This window comes from Ochotona curzoniae, unplaced genomic scaffold (assembly GCF_017591425.1).
Source record: "Ochotona curzoniae isolate NIBS_2020 unplaced genomic scaffold, NIBS_Ocur_1.0 contig_3432, whole genome shotgun sequence".
NCBI classification, from domain to species: Eukaryota; Metazoa; Chordata; class Mammalia; order Lagomorpha; family Ochotonidae; genus Ochotona; species Ochotona curzoniae.
The window spans coordinates 22,562,173-22,583,212 of NW_024465859.1; the positions used below are offsets into that span (position 1 = coordinate 22,562,173).

The window sequence follows — 21,040 nt, forward strand, 5'->3', positions numbered from 1 at the left end:
AAGCGTGGTGGGAGGCTGAGAGACAGTGAGATTTGGGGGACACGCTGCCCGGCAGTTAGTCTCGCACAGTGTGAGTGGGAGCGTCTCCCTCGGCCCCTGTCCGCAGCGCCCCTGCCCCTCCTCCCCCCCCCAGGGCATGCTTGGCTTGGTGGTTTTGCTTTGAGAGTCTGGACTGGCTGAGCTCCTCCAGTGTGTCTGCGTGCACGGACGGGCGACTTGGCTCTGTCTTCTTGGAAGTGCGTGTGTTTCTTTGCCGTTTCCTTCTCCCGCCGATTGTCCTTCTCATTCTCTCCCTTCCTTTGAATGTCCCCGCTCTGTCTCCCCCCTTCCCGCCCCCACCGCTCCACAGGCCCTGTGCCCCTTCTCGTGGTGGGGGAGCACTCAAGGATCATCTCTGCCTCGTGGCGATGCCACCCTAGGAGCTGCCTTTGTCTCCCTCCCGGCCTTTTTAACACAGTCTTACTTTTTCTCTCAGTGGACACTCTTGAGGCTAATCTCTTTCTGAGGCCAGCGCATCATCCCAGTTCCATCCACAGCTCCGACGTCACCCAAGTGCCTTGCCTCCCACTTCCCTGATGGGCCAGTTCCTCTCCCTGAGGCTCCCACCCCTACCGCCAGGCCACACCCCAGTTCCTGAGCTCAGGCACAGCTCCTCACTGGTTTCAGTCTGGGGCTTAGGAGGGCATTAAACCCATAAACTCCTTGGGATCAGCCCCAAGTGGAGTTTGCCTAAGTGCTTTCCTGGGCCACCCAGATGCTGGCACTTCTCAGGGAGCAGGTTTCTGGCCATGTTTTAGAGCTATGACTTCCTCTCCCAAAGATGAAAATCTTAAGTGATACGGGGCCCTGCCCTGGGGGTGTCTGCCACACTGACACCATGACAAGCAGGAGAGTGAGGCACTCTGCCTTTGACTCAGGCCCAGCAGAGACCCCCTCTGCAGGGGGAGTAAATGTCAACTTCTTGGCCTAGCCCCTCTGGTAACGAGATGGTGGCCTATGGTGTGGCCTCTGCCACACAGCACTCAGATGGCACACAAGGGGACACGCCAGACCCTCCCTGCAGAGTTGGGCAGTGGTGGAGTCAAAACAGGACAGGCATCGGCCTGGAGCCAAGATGTTCTAGGATTTGAAGCCCCATCTTGTTATTCGTAGATTGGCTTGTTGATCCTCAGGCTGGACACTGAGGCAGGAGTCGCCCGTAGACTGTACCCACTGAGGCGTAAGGATCACAGACCTCCCAGGAGGCGCCCAGCAAGTGGCAGCTGTTAACCCAATCGCCACAGCCATCCTGGGAGACCCCAGCGCTCCTACCCTAAGGACAGTCCTCCCCCTATTCCTCCGGGGAGCTTTGCGCCCGTGCCAGCCCCTCTGCGCCGGAGGAGGATGCATGGAAGGGTCGAGACCTGACGGGCTGAGGGGGAAGACAGGGCACCGTGTCCTTGGAGCACTGCCCAGGCAGAGTGCATGGGCGGGCAGCCCAGGCCAACACAGGGGCCTTCGGGTTGGACTTGACCGTTAAAACTAACGCCTTCATTTCTCTCCCATGCTTTCTCCTCCGGCCAGGAGCGGAAGGTACACACCCTTTCTGCTGTCTTTGCTTCTTAGCGCTTTGGAGTTTGTGTGTGTGTGCGTGTGCATGTGTGTGCGCGCGCTTGTGTGCGTGTTTGTGTGTGATTCTGTCCTCCCTCTGTGTGGGCATGGGGCAGAAGCCGGGAGAGCGGGCTCGTGGGGGCACCGGGGCGGAGCCTTTAGGCCTCACCCCACCCTCCCTCCCTCTCTTGCAGGTTTTCATAGAGCTGAATCACATTAAAAAGTGCAATACAGTTCGAGGCGTCTTTGTCCTGGAGGAATTTGGTAATTACACTATTTTGCTCTTAGGTCTGGACTCCCATGGCAGTAACTCAGACCTCGGCGCTCCAGAGGAGGCATGAGGGGCAGGGAGAAGAAACGCCTCTGCTGAGATGTCAGGAGAGCAAGGAGTGACAGGGCCCAAGGAAGGGGGAGCCCGAGATGGGCAGGGATGGAGAGGGCAAGCCCCGGCAAGTGGCTGCGGAAGAGCCAGTGTAAGGTGGCACCCAAGAGGCTCGGGGAGGTAGCGCCACCTCCCCTCCCCTGGCCAGCAGCCGAGCTGGTAATCGGAAAGACCTGGGGCCCATCGGGCCGGCCATGCCCGAGCTCTGCTGTGTCCATGTTGCCTGCTGCCAGACTCCAGCAGCCCAGCACTCTCCCCAGGCCCCCTGGCCCAGCTCTGCTGTCCCTTCTGTCCCTGTGCTAGAAGAGGGGCATGGGGCATTGCGGGCACACCCGCCATGGTGGGGGGGCAGGGAGACCTGGCAGGTCTTGTGCCTTGGGGGAATGGCAGTGGAAGCCAGGCGCCATCCGCCCCTTCAGCAGGTGCTAGGGCGTGGTGCAGGGAGGGTCTCGCTCTGGGGCTTTGAGTTCGGCTGTGTCTGTGCTTCGTTCTTTTGTGGCCCTCATCGCTGCTATGAAAACCTTCATTCTCCAGCAGGTAAAGTGACCTCGGCTCGGCTCCTGCTGCCTACCCCCCAGGTCCTGCAGGCCCTGCAGCCGGTGGGCGGGCTTCCTCCCCCAACTCCAGCCGCTCCCACTGCCACTTCCCACTGTGTCTCTTCCTCTCTCCCCTCCCCTTCACCCCCTTGCCCCTGTGCTCCCTTCTCTGTTTTGCCAGAGAGATGTTTGGGGGGAGTCTGGCAACTTGCTTGGCCTTTAACGAGTGTTTAATCTGCTAACTCCCAGTCCCCCAAATTCTACTCCCAGGATCAGGAGAAGGTGTGCCAACTCTCACCCTACTTTTTCTGGCTCCCAGGGCTCTACCACATCCCTGTGCTCCTGTGATGGTGGCCAAGCCTTGATGGGGGGGACCCTCTCCTTCCTGTAGCCAGGCAGAACCCCTGCATGGCTGGGACAGGGCGACTCTGAGTGTGGCATTCTGGGCTGTGGACATGTGTGTACTTGCCTGAGCTCTCTGGGTGCTGCCCCCGCCTGCCTCCCGCTCCATGTGTCTGCTCCCGAGCCCTCTGACGCTCTCCCTCACACAGGCGGGCCTGGGCTCCTCCTGCCACGCAGGGAAGGACACTGGCAGGCTACCTCTTCCCGTAGCCTCAGGACCCTCTGGGTAGGGGCTGGGGAACTAAAGGGATCTGTGTGTGCATCACATGCCCAGACTTTGGGGCTGTTGACAGGGTTAAGTACATGGTCATTTCAGCAAGGTGAGGCACAGCCTAGAGACGGCACTCCTCTCCCAGCTTGGATCTGGGAACTGCCCACTGCCAGCCCCCAGGTGCCCTGGGACAGTGCTGGACCAGACTGGGCCCAGCAGAGCCACAGATGTCAAACACTGAGCACCAGCAGGCCCCCGGCAGGGCAGTCTGGGGCAGGGCCCAGACAGAAGCTCTGGGGGCTGATACCTTGCAGTACCCTGAGCTGCTGCAACCACTACAAGAGACCACAAGAGGGGACGGGGACCCTGGTGCCAAGCAGTGCCACCTGAGGGAACCTGGCACTGTCACTCTTAGTTTTGAACTTTCTGTTTTGTCTCTTGCCTGTCCGGTTTTAGTTCCTGAAATTAAAGAAGTGGTGAGCCACAAGTACAAGACACCAATGGTGAGTGTGCCACCTGGCCCTGATATGCCAGGGCTGCTAGGGGACCTCAACCCAGGAGGAGGGTGGGTGCTGCAGGTGCTAGAGACAGTTGAGGCAGCAGGCACATGCATCCCAAGCCCGCTCTCCCTTGGGGCCAGCCTCCGAGGCTGCATACCCTACTGTGAGGGCAGGAGTTGGCGGCCTGGCACAGCCTCCTCACAGGAAGACCCTGGGGTCTTGGCAGGACCAACCTGTGCGCACTTCTCTCCTTCTAGGCCCACGAGATCTGCTACTCCGTGTTGTGTCTCTTCTCATATGTGGCCGCCGCGCACAGCAGCGAGGAAGGTCTCCGAACCCCACCTCGGCCTGTCTCCAGCTGACAGGGGCGCAGCAGCCGCCAGCCCAGGGGACACCGCCACGCCCTGCTGTGTCCGCGTGCACAGTGCTCCCATCAGCACCAAGACGTGGGCGGTGGTGTGAGTGTGCTCCGCGAGGCATGCCTCAGTCTGAGTGTGTCTTTGAGCCCTCTGTCCAGGGCTAAGCTAGCCCCTGCCACCTTCTCTTCCCTTCTACTCCCAGAAGGCGAGCTGTCCCAACAGAGAGAGGGAGAGAGTGTGTGTGTGTGTGTGAGAAAGAGATGGGCCAGTGTGAGCCCACCATGGCGTGTCCTGTAGATGTTGGTGTTGTGGTCTCTCGTTCTCACCCCGGCACCCTGACTGCCACTCCCCACATGCCCCTAGTGCAGGAGCCAGCTCTACACCCTGTGTGACTCAGCCTGACCAGGCTCCTGGAGCAGGTCCATGCTGGGTAGCCAGGGGGAGACCTGAGCCTGCTCTCCCAACTGAGGGGTGAGCAGGGAGGGGAAGGGAGGAGTCTGGGGATAGCTGAGTGAGCCACACTTCCCAGTCTCCTTCACATCTCCCAAGCCAGCAGCATCACCCAGGGCGGCCCTGTGCTGGGCACTGACTTCCCTCCCTGGAAGGAGGCTAGCAGTGTCCCACTGGTTGCTCTGTCCAAGGGTCAGGGAAAGGCCAAGTAAAATCCACTCAGCATCTCCTGGCATGGGTGCCAGGTGGGCAAGATGGCTGGGGGAGGAAGGTGAGGGAGGATGTAGATATTCCTGCTCCATGTTATTTATAGAAGATGTACAGCCACGTGATCATGAAATAAATGTCCTCAACTCCTGCTGGCCTCCCTGGCTGCCCTGTGGTCAATGAGGTCTCCTCCCCAGTCCAGGCCTGAGGCAGGGCTGCGCCTGGACTCCAAAAATGCCCTTGGGGCAGGCAATGAGGGAGGTAGGGTCACCCATACCTGGGCTGAAGTCCAGCTGCTGCCCAACAAGCCCCAGGATCCTGGGGAGAAGCTGGAACAAGGAGCTTTCCTTCCCCCAGGGCTGTGGTGCCAAGCCAGGGTTAGGGGCCCAAACAGTTGCCTGAAGCCAGGCTCTTGGCTCTGGGTCCTGGGCCAGGAGTGTCCCAGGTTGACCACAACTCAGGCCGTCCCAGAATCGGGCCTGCCTCAACAGGGGAGGCCTTCCTGGCCCGCAGTGTCAGGGAGGACAGGACTGCCTCTGCTGCCTGAGATCCAGGACTTGCTGTTCACCAGGGCTCCAGCAGCCCCATGCCGCTCAACCCCAGCACTTGTGGACACAGCCCACACCCACCTGCCAAGACTACAGGTGGTGGGCACAGGCTCCCGAGCAGAAGAGCTATGCTAGGCTACCCTCTATGCCAGCTCCTCCACCCCCCCAACCGAGGAGTGAATGTGGAAGTAGACCGAGGGTCTAGTGCTCATTGCTCACGTTAGGTTAGAACCATTCTCTGGTCTTGTATCAGCATCCAGGAAGCAGCTACATGTGATGAGCCAGTGTTCCAGAGCCCACTGCACACAAAGGCTCCGTTCTGAGGCTGTGCTCATCCTTTATTGAGAAGACAGGCCAGGCAGGAGGCTGGCCCATTCTTTGCCCCCTGTTCTGAGAGCTTTTGTGGGGGTGCTAATGGTCTGCTGTGAGCAGAGCCCACTCAGCCTGCTCCATCGCTGCTGCCCACCCCCCGCCCCAGCTCCTTGCACACACACACATATCCAGGAGCAGGATGCTGGCTTCGCTGGCTTCTCTTCGGCTCTCAGGTGGGAGGGGCTGGCATCCAGTTGTGCCTGTAATGGGGGGCTCCATTGTGAGTGACCCGAGGCCTGAACACCAGCCCACCAAAAGCCCGAAGCTCAGTCCCATCCAGCTTCCGTACCTGGCCATCCCTGGAAGCCAGCCTGGGTCACTGAGGCACTGCAGGAGAGAAGGCCACATCATGTGGGACCTCCCCACCAGGGAGTTGGGACCCACCCAGATAGGACTCAGCTGGTACCAGACAGCAGGGTCACACCTGAGGGTTCCTCACCTCGCACCTCCAGGCGGCACTCGCACTGCGCCTCGCCCTGGAAGTTGGTGGCCCTGCACACATAGATGCCCCCGTCAAATGGACAGGGCTTCCTGATCTCCAGGGTCAGCACCCCCTGCTTGCTGAACATGCGGAAGCGGGCATCCTCCCCCAGGTCCAGGCCGTTCTTGAACCAGGAGATCTTGGGCTGCAAGTGGAGACAGACCATCCCAGGCTGAGGGGGTACTGGGTGCAAGCCCTAGACAGACTTATTTCTACTCTGGCAGTAAATACCACAAATCCCAGACCATGCCGAAGGCTGGGCTTGAACTCAGAGTGGATGGGGAGGACCAAGGCCTGTTGCAAGCAGAGGTCCCTGCAGATGTCTCCCACCCCACTCCCAGGAGGTAGAGGACTACACCTGTGAGCCCTGCTGCCTGGGTCAGGCTGCACCAGAGCCCCAGCTTCCCTACCGTGGGGCTGCCCCTGACGGCGCAGCACAGCATGGTGGTGTAACCCGCGATGATGGAGCGGTTCACCAGGGGCTGGGTAAAGCTTGGAGCCTCGGAGAAGTCCAGGGCCTTGTAGTTGGGTGGCTCATATGTGATACCTGTGGATGACAGGCAACAATTTGGTGTCAAGAGGGCCCCACCAAGCCAGGCTCTGGTGCCCCTGCTTCCCCCATCCCCTGCCCACCTCTCAGCTCCAGATCCCCATGTGGGAATTAGGAGGGATCACCTGGTCTGGGAATGAAGACAGGCTCCTTAGTGGTGGCAGCTGTATCACTGGTGCCCACCATGTTATGGCTGAAGACCCGGAAGTAGTAGCCGTTTCCAATAACGAGTTCAGACACTATGCATTGGGTGCGGCGGTAATGTTCCAGGACTGTGAACCACTCCTGGGGCACAGGGGGCAAGGCAGACCTCAGAGGGTAGCTTGCCTCCCCTACCACTGCTGCCAATGGCCTCCCTGGGCTGCTCAGAGGGGGTGCTGCAAGGGGGACCCGAACCCAGGCTCACCCGAGTCTTCTTGTCAGCTTTCTGCACTGTGTAACCCCAGAGCTCCGTGTTGCCGTCATCCTGGGGCGGCTTCCACTCCAGAGCCACATTGAGACCCCATGCTTCCACCACCCGAATGTCCTGCGGGGGGCTTGGCTTGTCTGCAGAAGGAGGATCAGCTCAGCTTACCTCCCTCCCCCCACCACCTGAACCACAGCTGAGGCCCGCCTCCTTGCCCCTGGCAGCCCAACTCCAGGGTGTGAATGTGGAGGGAGGCTGGCAGTCACGCACCCACGATCTGCAGGACCAGAGTGGCTGTGTCCTCCATGTTCTCAATGCGCACTGCCACCTGGTAGATGCCCGAGTGGGCACGGCGGGCAGCCCGGATGAAGAGGATGGTGTCTGTGGGGCTGTTGCGGATGCTCATCTCCTCGCTGGTCAGTGGTTGCCCCTCCTTGGTCCAGGTCACTTGAGGCCGGGGCTTGCCCTAGGGGTGGGACAGCTGCACCGTGCGCCTGGTTCTCTGCCAGGGCCAGTCACTGGGCTAACCTCACGTGTGTGTATGTATGTGGGTGGGTGGCGGGGGGAGTGTTCCTAAGACACAGCATGAACCACAAACGTGGCCTCAGCCTTGGGGACAGGAAAGGGGGTCAGAGCCCTACCTGGAAAGGAATGAGGAGGTTCACAGGCTCCCCAACCTTCTTCTGGATGGTCTGGCGCAGGTGCCTGGGCAGCTGGAGCCGTGGTCGCTCTGTGAGTACAGAGGGGATGGCTAAACCATGCCCACCCCAACCCTAGCCCTGAGGAGCTCCACAGCTCCAGTCTCTCACTTGAGACAGAGCCGACTCAGTTTCAGCTAAGGGGAGAGGGGAAAGCTGCCTGCCAGGCCCTGTCCCTCCTCTGGCCTTCCCCTAACTCATAACAACCCAGACTGCCCATTCCCAAATGCCTCACCAAGCTTCTCCTCCCACTTGTACCTGGCTACACTGCTACTGGAGGCAGGGATCAGAGAGGCTGAGCTACTCATTCCAGGCCACACAGCCTATAAAGCCATGAGCCAGGCAAAGCAAGGCTTTCAGACCCTATACTCTAATGCTGTGTCCTGCCTGGTTAGCTGCCTCCCTCCAGCTTTAAGAACCAGCCCCCAACAGGATGGAGATTCCGTAGGAGAACTAGAAAGAGGAACACAAGTGGATCCCAGGTGGCCCAAACTGACCCATAGTGGCCTCATGGCTCAGTCCTCAGGACACAGACAGTTCCTGTCCACGGGGCCTGGGGGACTTGACTGAGCCTGGGCATCACGACCTAGATTTTCTCTGTTCCCCCAAAAAGTGGAGGGGTAGCTGCTGTGGAAGAACCAAGAGTGCCCGAAGCCAAGGACACACCTGAGGCCTCAGCCCCTCCTGCCCTGGTCAGCCCCGTTCTCCTGGTCAGGCTCTGTGGATGGACCACTGGGGGGCACTCACGCAGTATCTCCTGCACAGTCACGGGCTCCCTGGTGGTGATAGGGGCTCCAGGCCCTGCCACGTTGTGTGCGCGCACACGGAAGAGCAGCCGGGCCCCCGTGGGCAGGTCCTTCACCAACAGGGATGTGCGCTCCGTCAGTCCCTGCTGGGCAGCCACCCACTCAGCACCTGCCCATGGAAATGGGATGGGGTCAGTAAGGGACAGCCCAGCCCTGCTGCTCCAGCCCTGAGCTGGGTGTGGCCGGCTGGGGCCCGGGCCTGGGGGTGCCCCAGAGCCAGCCTGGGGAGCATGGGGGCCAAGCACTTACAGCCTTCCCAGCAGTACTCCACGCTGTAGCCATCCAAGCCACCCGCTCCCACACGCTCTGGTGGCCGCCACCGCAAGGAGACTGTAGTGTCAGAGACGTCCTCCACGGCTAGGTGGGTGGGTTCACCTGGGGGGCCTGGGCAGAGAGGAGGTAGGAGGGGGTCCCCTGTGAGTGAGCCTGCAGCAACCACCACCCTGGATCCACCCCTGCCCACCAAACTCAAAGCAGACTGTCCCCAAGCCACAGTTAAGGATCTAATAGGAAGAACACCTGTGCCAGAAGATGTGGACCAAGCTGTGTCATTAGGTGACCCAGAGCACAGCAAGCTGCCCCTTCTGACACAGGCGCCTGCCAATTCCTGCTGTCCCCCCAAGCTGGGCTTAGGGAGCCTCCCCCCACACACACCCTGGGAGGGCCAAGGCCACGCCCTTAGCCTCTGCTTTCTCCTTCCAGATGTCCACTGCAGGGATGAAGAAAGTCTCCAGGGAGAGAGGGGACTCCCGGTGACTTCCTAGGAACTCTGGAGCTGGCCCCACCAGCCACACACCTCCTAGGGACTCTCCCAGTCAGGCCTCAGCCCATGGGTGCTCCCTCTGATCCCACCAACAAATCCTGAGTTGAAGGGGCGGGGAACAGTTAGCATTCAGTAAACCCCTACTGCATGCAAGGTGCCCTGCCCGCCTTATCTCAGTCCATCCTAATGACAGCTCTCTAAAGCACATGGTGTTATCCCCATTTCACAGACGCGGAGAGTGAGGCTTGACAACCCAACACAGGGACAGTGCTGTCTCGCCGGTCACTTTACCTTCCCAAGAATCAGTTTCCTTGTCTGTAAAATGGGGGTGGGCTCTCCCCAGCTAAGGATTCAAGACAACTCCAGGTGTTCATGTCCAGCGCAGTGGCAGCCCAACAGAGCAGATGGGAGGGGGCAGCACAGACAGCCTGGGGGCAGTGCCAGCTCACCAATAGGCATGAACGGCTGGGAGGCAGGGCTGGGCCTGGACATTCCCACAGCGTTGACTGCATACACGCGCATCTCATAGGCCACGCCCTCGATCATGCGCCGCGCCTCGTGGCTCAGCCCCGGCAGCAGGTCGAAATTGAGCCGCATCCAGCGGTAGCTTTTCTTCTTCTTGCGCTCCAGGATGTAGCCTGGTCAGGGGGAGAGGTGGGATCTCTGATTGGGAGTGGGGGAAGGCTAGAGCCCTGGCACCCCCGTGCTTTCCCCCTACCCACCCTGTCCTCCATGCACCTCCTCCCACACCCTGCCCTGGGGCCCTAGGACTCACCCAGGATCGGCTGCCCACCATCATAGGCTGGTGGCTCCCACTGCACGGTGCAGGAGTCCTCGCCCACGTTGCTGATGGTGGGGGCTGCAGGAGCATCCGGCACATCTGGAGGGAAGAGAGGGGACCACACGGTTCTTTCAGCACTTGCGGGACCAACAGCCTGTTTCTAGAATGTGCATCGGCTCGTGTCACAGGTCTACGTGATCCGTCTATTCATTCATCCGTTCCTTCTCTGTGCGATTTGCCCTGCCCAAGATGCCTTCCCCAAGATGCCTCCCTACAGGCGTCACCTCCCCCAGGTACAAGGGGTTGCTCCCAGCTCAGACTTAATTTGGGCACAGCTGTGTCCTGGCAAATCTGCAGACAGAAACGCCAGCCCCATTCATCCCCCACGGCCACTGCCCTAGTCCACACAGATGCCCCATGTGGTGGCCCCATCTGGGCCAACGGCTGAATGGCCCAGGCCCTCCCTGGGGCTGTTCCTCTGTTTTTTCAGCCCTGGAACCCTAGGTGGCCTCACCGATGACCTTGACTGTGAGGTTGACCTGGTCCTCGCCCACGGGGTTCTTCACCGTGACAGTGTAGATGCCCTCATCCTCCTTCTCTGCCCCCTCGACCGTGAAGACGCTGCGATCCTTGGAGGTTTCCACCCGGACCCGACCTTCAGTCTCACACAGCAGCTGCGGGGATGGGAAGTTGGGTCAGAGCCCAAGTTGGAGCCCCAAGGCCCCTGCAATGGTGTAAGGGCTCTGAGGTGGGGGTGGGGGGAGCCCAGCACAGGAGCCCACAGCCATGACAGAGATGGGGGAGAGGAAGAGCAAGCATGACGTTCAAAAGCCTTTAATGAATGGGGGAGCACCAGGACAAAGGGCCTTGGATCTGCCTTCGTGCTAGGTCTGTGGGTCACGCTGGAGACTGTGCTTCAGTCTCCCTCCCACACAGCTGTGGTGAGCATCCAGGACCTAGGGAGCAGCCCAGTCACAAGGGCTTCTTGGCAATGTCCAGGGCATCAGGTCCCTCACGCCTTTCAGTTACATACTCCACTAGGGCGGACCCTTCCTAGGGCAGGTGCACACCCTGGCAGGGGCACACATGGCCTGGTACACACCCAGGCAGGTGCACACCCAGGCAGGTGCACACCCAGGCAGGTTCACACCCAAGCAGATGTGTGCACCTGAGCCAATGCACACTTCCAGGGAGAGGAAGCAATGAGGGACAAAAACACTTGGCTCACCTTCTTGTCAAACACCCACTCGTCACTGTCACCGGCATCCTGTGAGGCATCAGGAGCTGATACAGCGGAGCCCTTCTTCCCCTGGGAACAGAGCAGGAGAGAAGCCTGGAGGGACCCCTGTCTCCTCTCACCTCCCCACCTGTCATCCCCAGCAGGTGACCAGCCACGGAACAGGAGCATGCGCGATGGGATGGTATGTGGTCCCACATACTTCTTTCACCATTGGGTGCTATGGTACCTGTGATATGGTCTTTTGCCAGATCACGGTAGGAGCAGGATCCCCAGAGATGGGGACGTCCAGGCGTAGCTTGTTTCCAGCCACCACCACGATGGTGTCTGGTGTGCGGCCAGGGCAGTCCAGGTGGATTTTGGGAGGCTCTGGGGTGGGGGCAGGGAACAATGAAATAGGTCAGAGAGGGGAGACAGCCAGGGCCATGGCCAGAGAGGAACCTGGGTGGGGCATAGGAACTGCTGGGAGCCCATGACCTTGGCTATTGGCTTTTGACCCTCACTTTTGTGGGGGCACCATTCATATAGGACCAACTGAGTGGACTGGAGCCTCTTCTGGTGTGTCTGACCAAATGTTTTCACCCAAATAACCGCCAACCCTATCGAGCTCTAGAACATTCCATCACCCCCAGCTTTTTCACTGGATGGATAAAATCATTTCCATGGTCAAATAAACCAAGTTTAAGCTTCCTGATCATGGCTTTTTCAGAACCTTTAACCAGTGGCAAAGAGATGAGGGGAAGTCAATGGCCCCTGAATCACCAACAGCTGGAATAAACGGTCAGTGTTTACCAAACTGTTCGCCACAGAACCCTGCTGCAATGAATGATACCATAAAATAGATCCAGTGTGGGGAGGGATCTCCCAAAGACGCAAAGGGTGTTACATTTGGACATTAGGAACTTCATTTGGCATCTTGGTCTCAGCCTCACCTCCTCTCCATAACCACCCCAAGAAGGAGGCACCACCCACACTGCCATTTCAAAGATGATAAAGAGGCTAGGAGAGAATTTAAGTGGTCCCTGGGCATAAGTGGCAGGGCTAGGTCTAAGGACTCCATGCCCAGAGCCTTGTTCATTTAGGTCTGAGTGGAGGGTGGAGCCAGAGGAAGGGAGGAGGGGGCAGAGTCCAGGCAGCACGCAGGGACCCCAGACTCACCCTGCCTGGGCACGAAGTCAATCTTGACCTCTACAAGAGAAGAAAGGCAGGTAGCATAGAGGGCAGGGCGGGGCCTGGCATGTTGGCTCTGCCACCCCCATGCCTCCTCCCCCGGAGCATCAGCTCACCCATGAAGTGGAGCTTGGCAGACAGGTTGTAGGCAAAGCCCTCAGGCACAAAGCTGTAGTCTGCCTCGTCAGCGGGCGTGACGTCGTCGATGGTCAGTTTGTGGACCCTGCAAGGTGGTGGTGGCTCAGGGGACCTGCCCTGACCTCTGCTGTCTCCCCAGGGCCACACATACCACTGTCTTCCCCAGACACCCCCAGCTGGGGCTCCAGCAGGCCTTAGCTTTGTCCTGGCTCGTGGGTGTGTTGACTTTGAAAGAGAATGCTTTGCTTCTCTATCTCTGGGCTGTCCAGCTCCCTCAAGCATTGTCCGAAGCCGGCAGTGGAGACAGATTCTACATCAAACTATCTCCTTGGCAGGGCTGTTGAAGCCCGAGCAGGGCTGGGACATGTTAATCCCTGAAAACTTGGGCCCAGCACGGCTGGCTCAGCTGCCCCAGGGATGAATCAAAGGGCCCTGGCCTCCCGTTCTGCTTGGGTCACCAGTTGGCCCATCTCTCGTGCTCTTGACCCTCTGTCCCTCTCCCTTCTCCACGTGTGGCTTCTCCTTGGACGTGTTTGTCTCTCTCCCTACGTATCCCTGCTCTGCTCATCCCCCTTGGCTGCCTACACACACTTACCGCCCGATGTGGGACACCTTGATGCGGCTGTCTGGCACCAGTTCCTTCCCATTCTTCAGCCACACGCCTCGCACGTTCTCATCTGAGACCTCGCACTTGAACACGGCCTGTTCCTTGGCCCCCACGGCCAGATCCGCAATGCTCTGGTACACCTCCAATTTCTTCTCTAGCGTGTGAGGGGAAAGGCAGAAGCAGTGAGCTCCTGGGGAGGAGGGTGTGGGTGTCGATTTCTGTGAGGATGGGGGCGTGTCTGGACATGTGTGGCCTTGGCAAGACAAGCATTGACGACTGTGTGCATCCATGTAACACGTGCATGTGTCGCAGAGGGGTCAACTGGGCCCATGTGACGCAGTGCACACTGAGAAACTCAAGCGTTCCAGGAATGACGTTGAGCAGGCCCAACCAATCCTCCCATCACCATGTCTGCCTCCCTCAACCTCCTGGTGAGCAGGTGGGGTACTCGCCCTGCACGCTGAGCTCCGCAAGAGTCTGGCCCCCGCTGGTGTGCAGCGCATAGTGGCCTGCGTCCTCCAGTGTGGCCTCGTTGATGATCAGATGGTGTTTGTGGCCGTCCTTCTTGAACCGGTACTTGAAGGTCTCCTCCCGGGTCAGCTCCACCCCATCCTTCAGCCTGGCCGGTTAGGGGTAAGGGGGAAAATGACAGGGGCTGTGGCCTCCTTTACACAGATGCAACTGACTCCCCCAGCTCAGCTATCTTCAACCCCCCTGTCCATGCCTGGGAGTCCCTGACACTCACCACTTGATTTGGGCCCCTTCCTCCGACACCTCACACTCAAACTCCACCCGCTGTCCCACCATCACCTGCTGGTCCTCCAGAGGGCGCGTGATCAGCACTGGGGGCTCTGTCCCGCAGCAGTGAGAACATGAGGACAGGACACTCAGGGGCCACCTCGTCCCCTCCCCAGGTCTCCATCCCCTTGGGGCAGGTGGTCCCGGACCCACCTTTGACAAAGAGTTCAGTGCTGCACTTCTCACCACCCACCACACACTGGTAGGCGGCATCGTCCGCCAGGGAGCACTGGCTGATCGTCAGGGTGCGCTTGGTGCCCACTGCCTCAAAGATGTACCTGGGGAAGGGGAGGGTCCAGGAGAGCAGTAGGAGAGGCGTGGGTGCCTCCCTCAGGTTCAGATGACACCCTGTCCCCACCCCAGGCCGTCCAGGATGGGGACATACTTGCTGTGGGATGGAAGAAGCCAGTGGAGCATTCCAAAAGGGAGTAGGACAGGGAGAGAAGAAGCGAGACAGAGTCAGAAACATGGGAAATGTAACCCAGCAAGGAAAAAAGAAAGAGACAGGGCAACAGGCTCTCACCACAGCCCAAACCCTAGCACTTCACGCACCTGCCGCTCATCTGGATCTCCTGCCCATTCTTCAACCACTTGACTTCGGCGTCAGGGTCAGCCAGCTCCACGCTCAGCCGGATCTTATGGCCCTTGCTCACCTGGTAGGCTGGCTCCAGCTTCTTCTGAAAGACTGAGTGCTACTCCTCAGCCCCAGTCTCCTCGCCCCCCACACCTGCTCCTGGTGAGCAGCGGCAGGGTGTGTGGGGGGCCTGGCCATGGGGCTGTGGGCAAACCTGGGTCCTCCAGTCAGCCCTCCCAGTCTCCCCATGTCTATGTCTTGGGGGTGACTCTGTCTTCATCTCTGTCCTGTTTTGGTCACCCCTTTTCTCTCTCTCTCTCTCTCTCTCTCTCTCTTTTATCCTCCTGTCTTCCTTGGAATCTCCTTCTGCTCAGATGAAGGACATCAGAATTAAGCATTTTCTGGGAGTGAGGCAAGCGTCCCTCCCCTCCCTCTTGATTCTGTTTTAACAGTGACCCCGCTTTTGTACTACTCTGGGAACTCGTTTCTTCCTGCACAAGGAGTGGGACTGGGGTTGGCAGCCTGGGCTCTGCTCTTATGCTATAGGAGTGGGAGCGGGACCTGCTGCTTTCTGGTGAGGGCAGGGCTAACCTGCACCCGCTGCTTGCCGGGGCCGGGGCTAACCTGTGCTCTTCTTCTCTTCCTGCTTCATGCCCTTGAGCCGGCGGAGCATGCCACGCAGGTCGGTGATGCCGTGCTGGAAGGCGATGCGCTCATACTCCGAGGGTGGCGCCTGCCGCAGGATCTCCCACACATCTTCCTCGGCAGCCGCCTCCAGCTTCGAGTCCCTGGGTCCCAGGATCCACGCAGAGGGGACTCAGTGGCCACCAAAGGTTAGGGGAAGGCAGGGGGCAGGGTACAGGTCCCTCACTCCCCTTGCACCCTTTCCCGGGATGAGGCTTCCTCGGCCCCAGGACCCAGCAGCTGTAACAGCTCCCTGCCCCCTTCCCTCCTAATGGATTCTGGACCAGGTTTACGGGTCAGGGTGGCTGAGGAGGGCCTGAGGCTGGGAAGGGGTTTGTGGCTGAAGCCAGGGGGAGGCCAGGGTGCTGGACAGGGCAGGGCACTCACCTTGGGGCCCGGAAGCTGCTGCTCCAAGGGGCACATAGAGGGCAAAGGACACGGGACAGGTCAGACCTCCCTCCCACCCAGACCTCTACCTGCTCCCTGCAACTAGCCCCTGCATCCTTGGGCTCCCTCCTGTGTACACTGCCCAACAGCCATGCAGCTGCTGAGCACGGGGGCCCATCCCATCAGGACCCTCACCGTGTTATGTAAAAGCCTCTCACAGAACCCTGGCGGGGCAGGTCCTAGACACTCCCCCGCCCCCAACAAGGGTCTGATTTCCTGCTGCACACTGCTGCCTGCCCCAGCGCACCCTGAACCCACATCTTACTCTCTGGGCAGCCGCAGTCATGGCAGAAGGTGATGCGAATGAGAGGGGAAGGACAGAGAAGAGACGCGGGTCAGGCTGGGTGGGCTTGGTGGGCAACTCCTGCAGCCCGAGGGCCATCCCTGTTTCCTGTGAGCCCAGGGTGGAGGGCGGGAGCTCCCACAGGCCAGGCTTGGAGGGCAGGCATGGCGACTTGGGTGATTCACAGTGGTACGGAGCCCACCCCCCCATCGTTCTTGCCCACCATGGACCACCCTGGGGCGAGGAGAGTGGGGTACAGTAACCTGTTCAGTGGATGTCGTTGCTCGACCTCACCTCTTCTTCAGCAGCGAGCTGAAGTCCAAGGTGCCGGCGTCTTCGTGACCGTCACTGCGCAGAAGGGCAGCGCTGGGGACTGGGAGGAACTTGGGAGCAGGATGGGGTGGGGTGCAGTGTAGAAGTATGGGGAGGGGACACAGGGGGCTGTGACCAGTACAGTTAGGGATGGGGGAAGGCTACCTGGTTCGCCGACCACCTGCAGCCAGGCTCCTGTGGAGTTGGATTCTCAATGCTCACCTGCCCTTGGGGACTGGCTTGCCTTCCCTCTCAAGAGCCTTGCCTCCCCATCCCCCAGCCCTGACCTCACAGGCCTGAGACCTTAGCAGGACTCCACCCCTCAGCCCTGCCCAACTTACGTGCGGCGGAAAGCAGAGCGGAGGTCCAGGTCCCCTGGGCCAATGGCCTCTGGATTCCGAGAGAAGAGTAAAAGGGGGCCTCAGAGGGGCACTGGGAAGGCACTGCACTGGGGTCTCCAACAACCCCCAAGCCCACCCAACTACACCTTGAGGGTGGCCATCCACCTGTTAGGCCCACCTGCCAGCCTTCCTGGCCAAGGACAGTTCCTGGTCCCCACCATTACCAGGATAAGGAGCTGGTCGGGCTCCTCCTGTCTCAGCTTCCCGCTTGCCTGTCTCTGTGCTGGGAGTAGGGGACCTTACCTTGACTAAAGCAGAGCCCACCGCAGGTCAAGTCTGTGCTCGGTTTGAAGTCCCCAGCCCAGCCCTGGGGGTCTCCATGAATTGCTCACACCCACTGTGTGAGCAGCGGGTACCCGCTCAGCACAGATGCCCTCCCACCCCTCCAAGTGCTGCCCCGTGGTGTTAGAGAGTGATGGCAGGCCCCGGGGACCAGGATCCACAGGGAGCTCGAGCCTAGGACCCTCACCATGCACGGTGAGGTTGAAGTTGCAGCTGTCAAATTTGTCCTTAGTGGACACTTCACAGCGGTAGCCACCGGCAAAGGCAACCTGGGCGTCGGTGATGTGCAGCTCAAATAGGTAGACCTGTTGGGGGATGAACCAAGAATCTCCCAGAGTGGCAGACACCCAGCCACCTTCTCATCCCTCTCCAGGCCTGTGACTGCCATCTGCTGGCGCAAAATGCAAGCCCATGATGATGGGCATCTGCTTATGATGAAATGCTTTGGGCTGGCGCTGTAGCCAAGTGGCTAAAGTCCTCGCCTTGCACATCCCGGGATCCCATATGGGCACTAGTTCTAATCCCAGCAGTCCTGCTTCCCATCCAGCTCCCTGCTTGTGGCTGGGAAAGCAGTCAAGGACGGCCCAAAGCCTTGGGACCTTGCACCCGTGTGGGAGACCTGGAGAAAGTTCCTGGCTTCAAATTGGCTCAGTGTTTGGGGCTGCTTGGGGAGTGAATCATCGAACAGAAGATCTTCCTCTCTGTCTCTCCTCCTCTCTGTATATCTGACTTTCCAATAAAAATAAAATAAATCTTCTTTTTTAAAAAAGGGCCAATGAAACACTGTGCAAGACAGAGCCCACACACATGGCTGAACCTGTCGGCCGTGCGTGGCTAGCAGCCCGCTCATCTGATTTAGGACTGTGAAAAGTTAGGAGGAGCAGAGACTAAGGGGGTCAGAATACAAGGAGGACTCAGAGCTTAAGGTCCGGGGACTGGCCTTGAGGGAATGGGACGGTGATGGCATCTCCCAAATTTGGGTGTCCTGTGGGGAGGAATTGCCCTGGTCCGTCCCTGGGAGCCCCCTCAGCTCTGGCACCCACTCAACCTCACCTGTGGGTGACCCTGGTGCTTCCGTAGCCCCCTGCAATGCAAGCCTTGTTGGACACATGCTCCGGATGCCCCCTGACATCCCCAGGTCTGTCTGCATTCTGTGGAACCCCAAGATCTAAGGGCCTCTCTGTGTACCCCCAAAGAGCCCCTCAGGTCCGTCCTCCAGGCCGCTTCTTCGCACCTTCTGGATGCCCCCATTATCACAATGCCCTATTGTGTCTCCCACCCCAGAGCTCTCTGTCGCTGTTCCTTGTGTCCCCTGAACCCTCCTTACCCCCCATAGTGTGACAGCCAGCCCCTACCTTGCTGGTCCGGTCATAGCTGTCATGCAGCTGCAGGTGCTGGCCCACCTTGCTGTTCAAGTCCATCCACTTGCCCTTGAACCACTTGACCGTGGGGGGCTTCAGGAGGCTGGCCCCAGCCACACGGGCTGAGAAAGTGATACTGCCCCCTGCAGGAGAGGGACAAAAAACAAGTGAGGGTGTTGGTGAGAGGAGACTCAGGATGGTACCCTGCTGCCTGCCTCCCTTCCCACCCACAGCCTTCCCTATTCTGCCCGGTAGCCCAGACTCACCCACGGTCACCTCGCCATCCTGAGGCCGCATCACGAAAAGGCCAATAGGGTCGTCGGAGGCCCCAGGGCAGCCAGGGGCAAAACCGTTGGGGGCTGTAGAGCAAAGATCTTCAGGACCTGCCTTGGGGACACACCCACACCTGCCAGCCAGCCCTGACCATCTCTGCTCAGCTGTCTCACCTCCGGGACTTGGGACGCTGCCATCCAGCTCTGTGGCTGGGGCCAGGTCTACTCCAGGGGCCTCAGCAGGGGCAGGTGCAGGGGCTGGCAAGGGCTCTGCCTTCTCTGGAGGGAGCAGAATCGATGGGGTGGGGGAATTGTCATGGCAGAGCTTCTAAGCCGAGACCTTGTCTCTACCCTCTCACGCACACCACTCATCATGGCAGGATGTCCAAAGTGCTTGGGTCCCAGTTGTACTTCTGGGACCCTGTCTCCCACCCACCCCTAGCCTGGGGGTCCCTCATAGGGGTGGGGGGGTGGGGCTGGCTCATGCTGAGCTGGGTCCCCACCAGCCCTGTACTCAGCAACCTCTCCACCTGCAGGTTCCTCCCTACTTGCTTCCCCAGGCTGCAGCCTCCAGCCAGGCCCCTCCTCGCTTACACCTGGGGACTGCCATTGTCTGCCTCTGAATTCTCCTGAACCTGCAGCACGGGGACCAGCTCAGGCCAGGGGATCTCACTGCAGAACCAGGAAAGGGCACACCGGACAGAAGGAAGAGCCCAAGCTGAGGCAAGGCTGTGAATAGTAGAGCTCCCTAGGGGGCCAGGGGAAGTGGTGGGGCCTCCTCTGCTTGCAGAAGTGTAAACCCCAAATTAAGTTAACCTAGGTCTTACCTGCCTCTATGACCTTGAGCTCAAACTTGACCTTGGAGGAGCCAGCGATGACCGCATAGGAGCCCTGGTCAGCAGGGGCCACATCCCTCACGGTCAGCGTGTGCCGCGTGCCCTCGGTCACAAGGGCATACTTGTCACTGGCCCCGAGGTCACTGCCTCCCCGTTGCCAGCGCACCTTCACTCCTGCTCGCTCGGTCTCAGCTTCAAACACAGCATCACTGCCCGTGGCCACCTCTGCTGATCTTGGCTTCTTGCTGAAAGCTGAGACTGAAGGGCCAGATGGAGATTGCAGGGCGGGGAGGGAGGGTCCAGGGACGGGGGACTTGTGTGCCCTGCTCCTGCAGCCTGTCTCGTGAAATCACACAGTATGTCTTTTATGTCTCCGATCACTTAGGTGCACTTAGGATGTCCGTTTCTCAGATGTGCACACTGAGGCCCGGACAGGTTTGGGTGAACTGTACATGTGTGCATAGTAGGTAGCAGGAAAGCCAAGGCTGTGATCCTGATTTCCACACAGGACTTTGAATGTTCCACTCACCGCTGCTGAGCCCAACTCCCACCCACCCGACCCACCCCCTCCACCTCATCATGGGCAGGGGGCAGGGCAGCGGGGTGGTTGGCAAGGGAGCAGGAGCTCCACTTACATGGAATGTGGCTAAATTTGTCCTCCAAGGGCCTCAGCCGAGAATCAGCAACTGAGATAAGACTGGGCTCTGGCTGGGGGCTGGGAGCCTGCCCTGGGCAACCTTGCCCGATCCCGCTCTGCAGGTTTCTCTGCCCTTAGCCTGGGCTCAGGGACCTCATGCCTGCTCTCCGCCAGAGAACGGGGGTGGTTGCAAGGCCCTGAGCCTGGACCAGGTCCGGCTTTGGGGAGTGGAGCTGGAGCTGCACAAGCTGAACAGAACCAAGCCATGCCCTCCCTGTACAGACAGGGAGTCCGAGGCACAGAGCAGGCAGGGTTGGTACAAGGGCATGCGGTGAGCCTGGCTCCTGTCTAGGCTAAACTTGGGCTCCTATGGGAGCCGGACAGGAGGCCTGTAGAAGCGGAGAAGGAGGTGTGCAGGGGCTGGTCCTGGGACCTGCTGGCTTTGGGGACATGCTGCTCCCTGCCTGGCACTCTCAGCCCTGCGGGTCCCTGTGTCAGGCTTTCCCTTCCATCCTCAGAAGGATGGGGCAGAGAATGCAACCTCATCCTCACCACCCCTTCTTCCCAGCCCTGCTCCCCAGTTATAGACGCCCCCGTCCCTAACCCCCTACCTAGCCGCAGACCCTGACCAGGACTCACCTGCCTTCTTGCCTGGCTCAGGCATCGTGAGAGAGAAGTCGCACCAGGCACCACGCAGGCACAGACCACCCAGACAGGGACTGAGCGGGGTCCCGGCCTCCTCACTATATATGGGGGCCTCCCCCCTACTCCCCAGCTCTGCTTATCTGCCTCCTGCCCAGGCACCTGCTAAATATAGACAAATTCCAGAGAGCTGAGGTCTGCTAGGGTAGAAGGTAGGACCACATTGTTCCTGGCTGGCTCCTATCCCTTGCCCCTGCCCCACTGCAGTGCAATGGCCTCTGCTCTTGGTGAATCCCAGAGTACCACAAGCCCCAGTC

At 59.7% G+C, this 21,040-nt stretch overlaps 2 protein-coding genes across 7 annotated transcripts in view; one reads left to right on the forward strand and one right to left on the reverse strand.

The window, feature by feature from the left end:
* MADD (MAP kinase activating death domain) overlaps positions 1-4,783 on the forward strand; it is a 46,625-nt gene extending 41,842 nt beyond the window's left edge. For 4 of the 6 annotated variants that reach the window (XM_040980222.1, XM_040980223.1, XM_040980224.1 and 1 more), the window contains 3 exons: positions 1,785-1,854; positions 3,578-3,624; positions 3,879-4,783. In XM_040980222.1, coding sequence (XP_040836156.1) covers positions 1,785-1,854; positions 3,578-3,624; positions 3,879-3,983 — 222 coding nt within the window. In that variant the 3' untranslated portion in view covers positions 3,984-4,783. Of the gene's footprint in view, positions 1-1,563; positions 1,573-1,784; positions 1,855-3,577; positions 3,625-3,878 lie in introns of all 6 variants that reach the window. The other 2 variants (XM_040980220.1, XM_040980226.1) reach the window with 2 other exon arrangements.
* Positions 4,784-5,505: 722 nt separating this feature from the next.
* Positions 5,506-20,745, reverse strand: MYBPC3 (myosin binding protein C3). Its single transcript, XM_040980347.1, has 34 exons — positions 20,721-20,745; positions 19,436-19,702; positions 18,792-18,887; positions 18,603-18,719; positions 18,331-18,479; positions 17,163-17,280; positions 16,634-16,682; positions 16,458-16,487; positions 16,275-16,328; positions 15,638-15,658; positions 15,191-15,354; positions 14,545-14,677; positions 14,378-14,380; positions 14,146-14,270; positions 13,940-14,045; positions 13,647-13,813; positions 13,183-13,348; positions 12,566-12,672; positions 12,438-12,467; positions 11,509-11,648; positions 11,271-11,351; positions 10,557-10,716; positions 10,037-10,141; positions 9,711-9,899; positions 8,748-8,882; positions 8,440-8,607; positions 7,636-7,724; positions 7,265-7,460; positions 6,995-7,134; positions 6,714-6,873; positions 6,449-6,585; positions 5,997-6,183; positions 5,847-5,884; positions 5,506-5,757 (listed from the first exon to the last, which is right to left on the reverse strand). The coding sequence occupies exons 1-33, from the start codon at positions 20,743-20,745 to the stop codon at positions 5,874-5,876; spliced, it is 3,825 nt and encodes a 1,274-aa protein (XP_040836281.1). The 3' UTR covers positions 5,506-5,757; positions 5,847-5,873.
* Between the last annotated feature and the right edge of the window lie 295 nt (positions 20,746-21,040).

What these genes read in the sequence shown, in the direction of transcription:
- MYBPC3 (XM_040980347.1), bottom strand. Translation starts at nt 20,745, where the DNA reads ATGCCTGAGCCAGGCAAGAAGGCAG. An exon ending in TGACTTCGTGCCCAGGCAGG is followed by an intron (nt 11,649 to 12,437) that starts GTGAGTCTGGGG and finishes CCCCCACCCCAG; the next exon opens with AGCCTCCCAAAATCCACCTG. An exon ending in TGTCTTCATTCCCAGACCAG is followed by an intron (nt 6,586 to 6,713) that starts GTGATCCCTCCT and finishes TGTCATCCACAG; the next exon opens with GTATCACATATGAGCCACCC.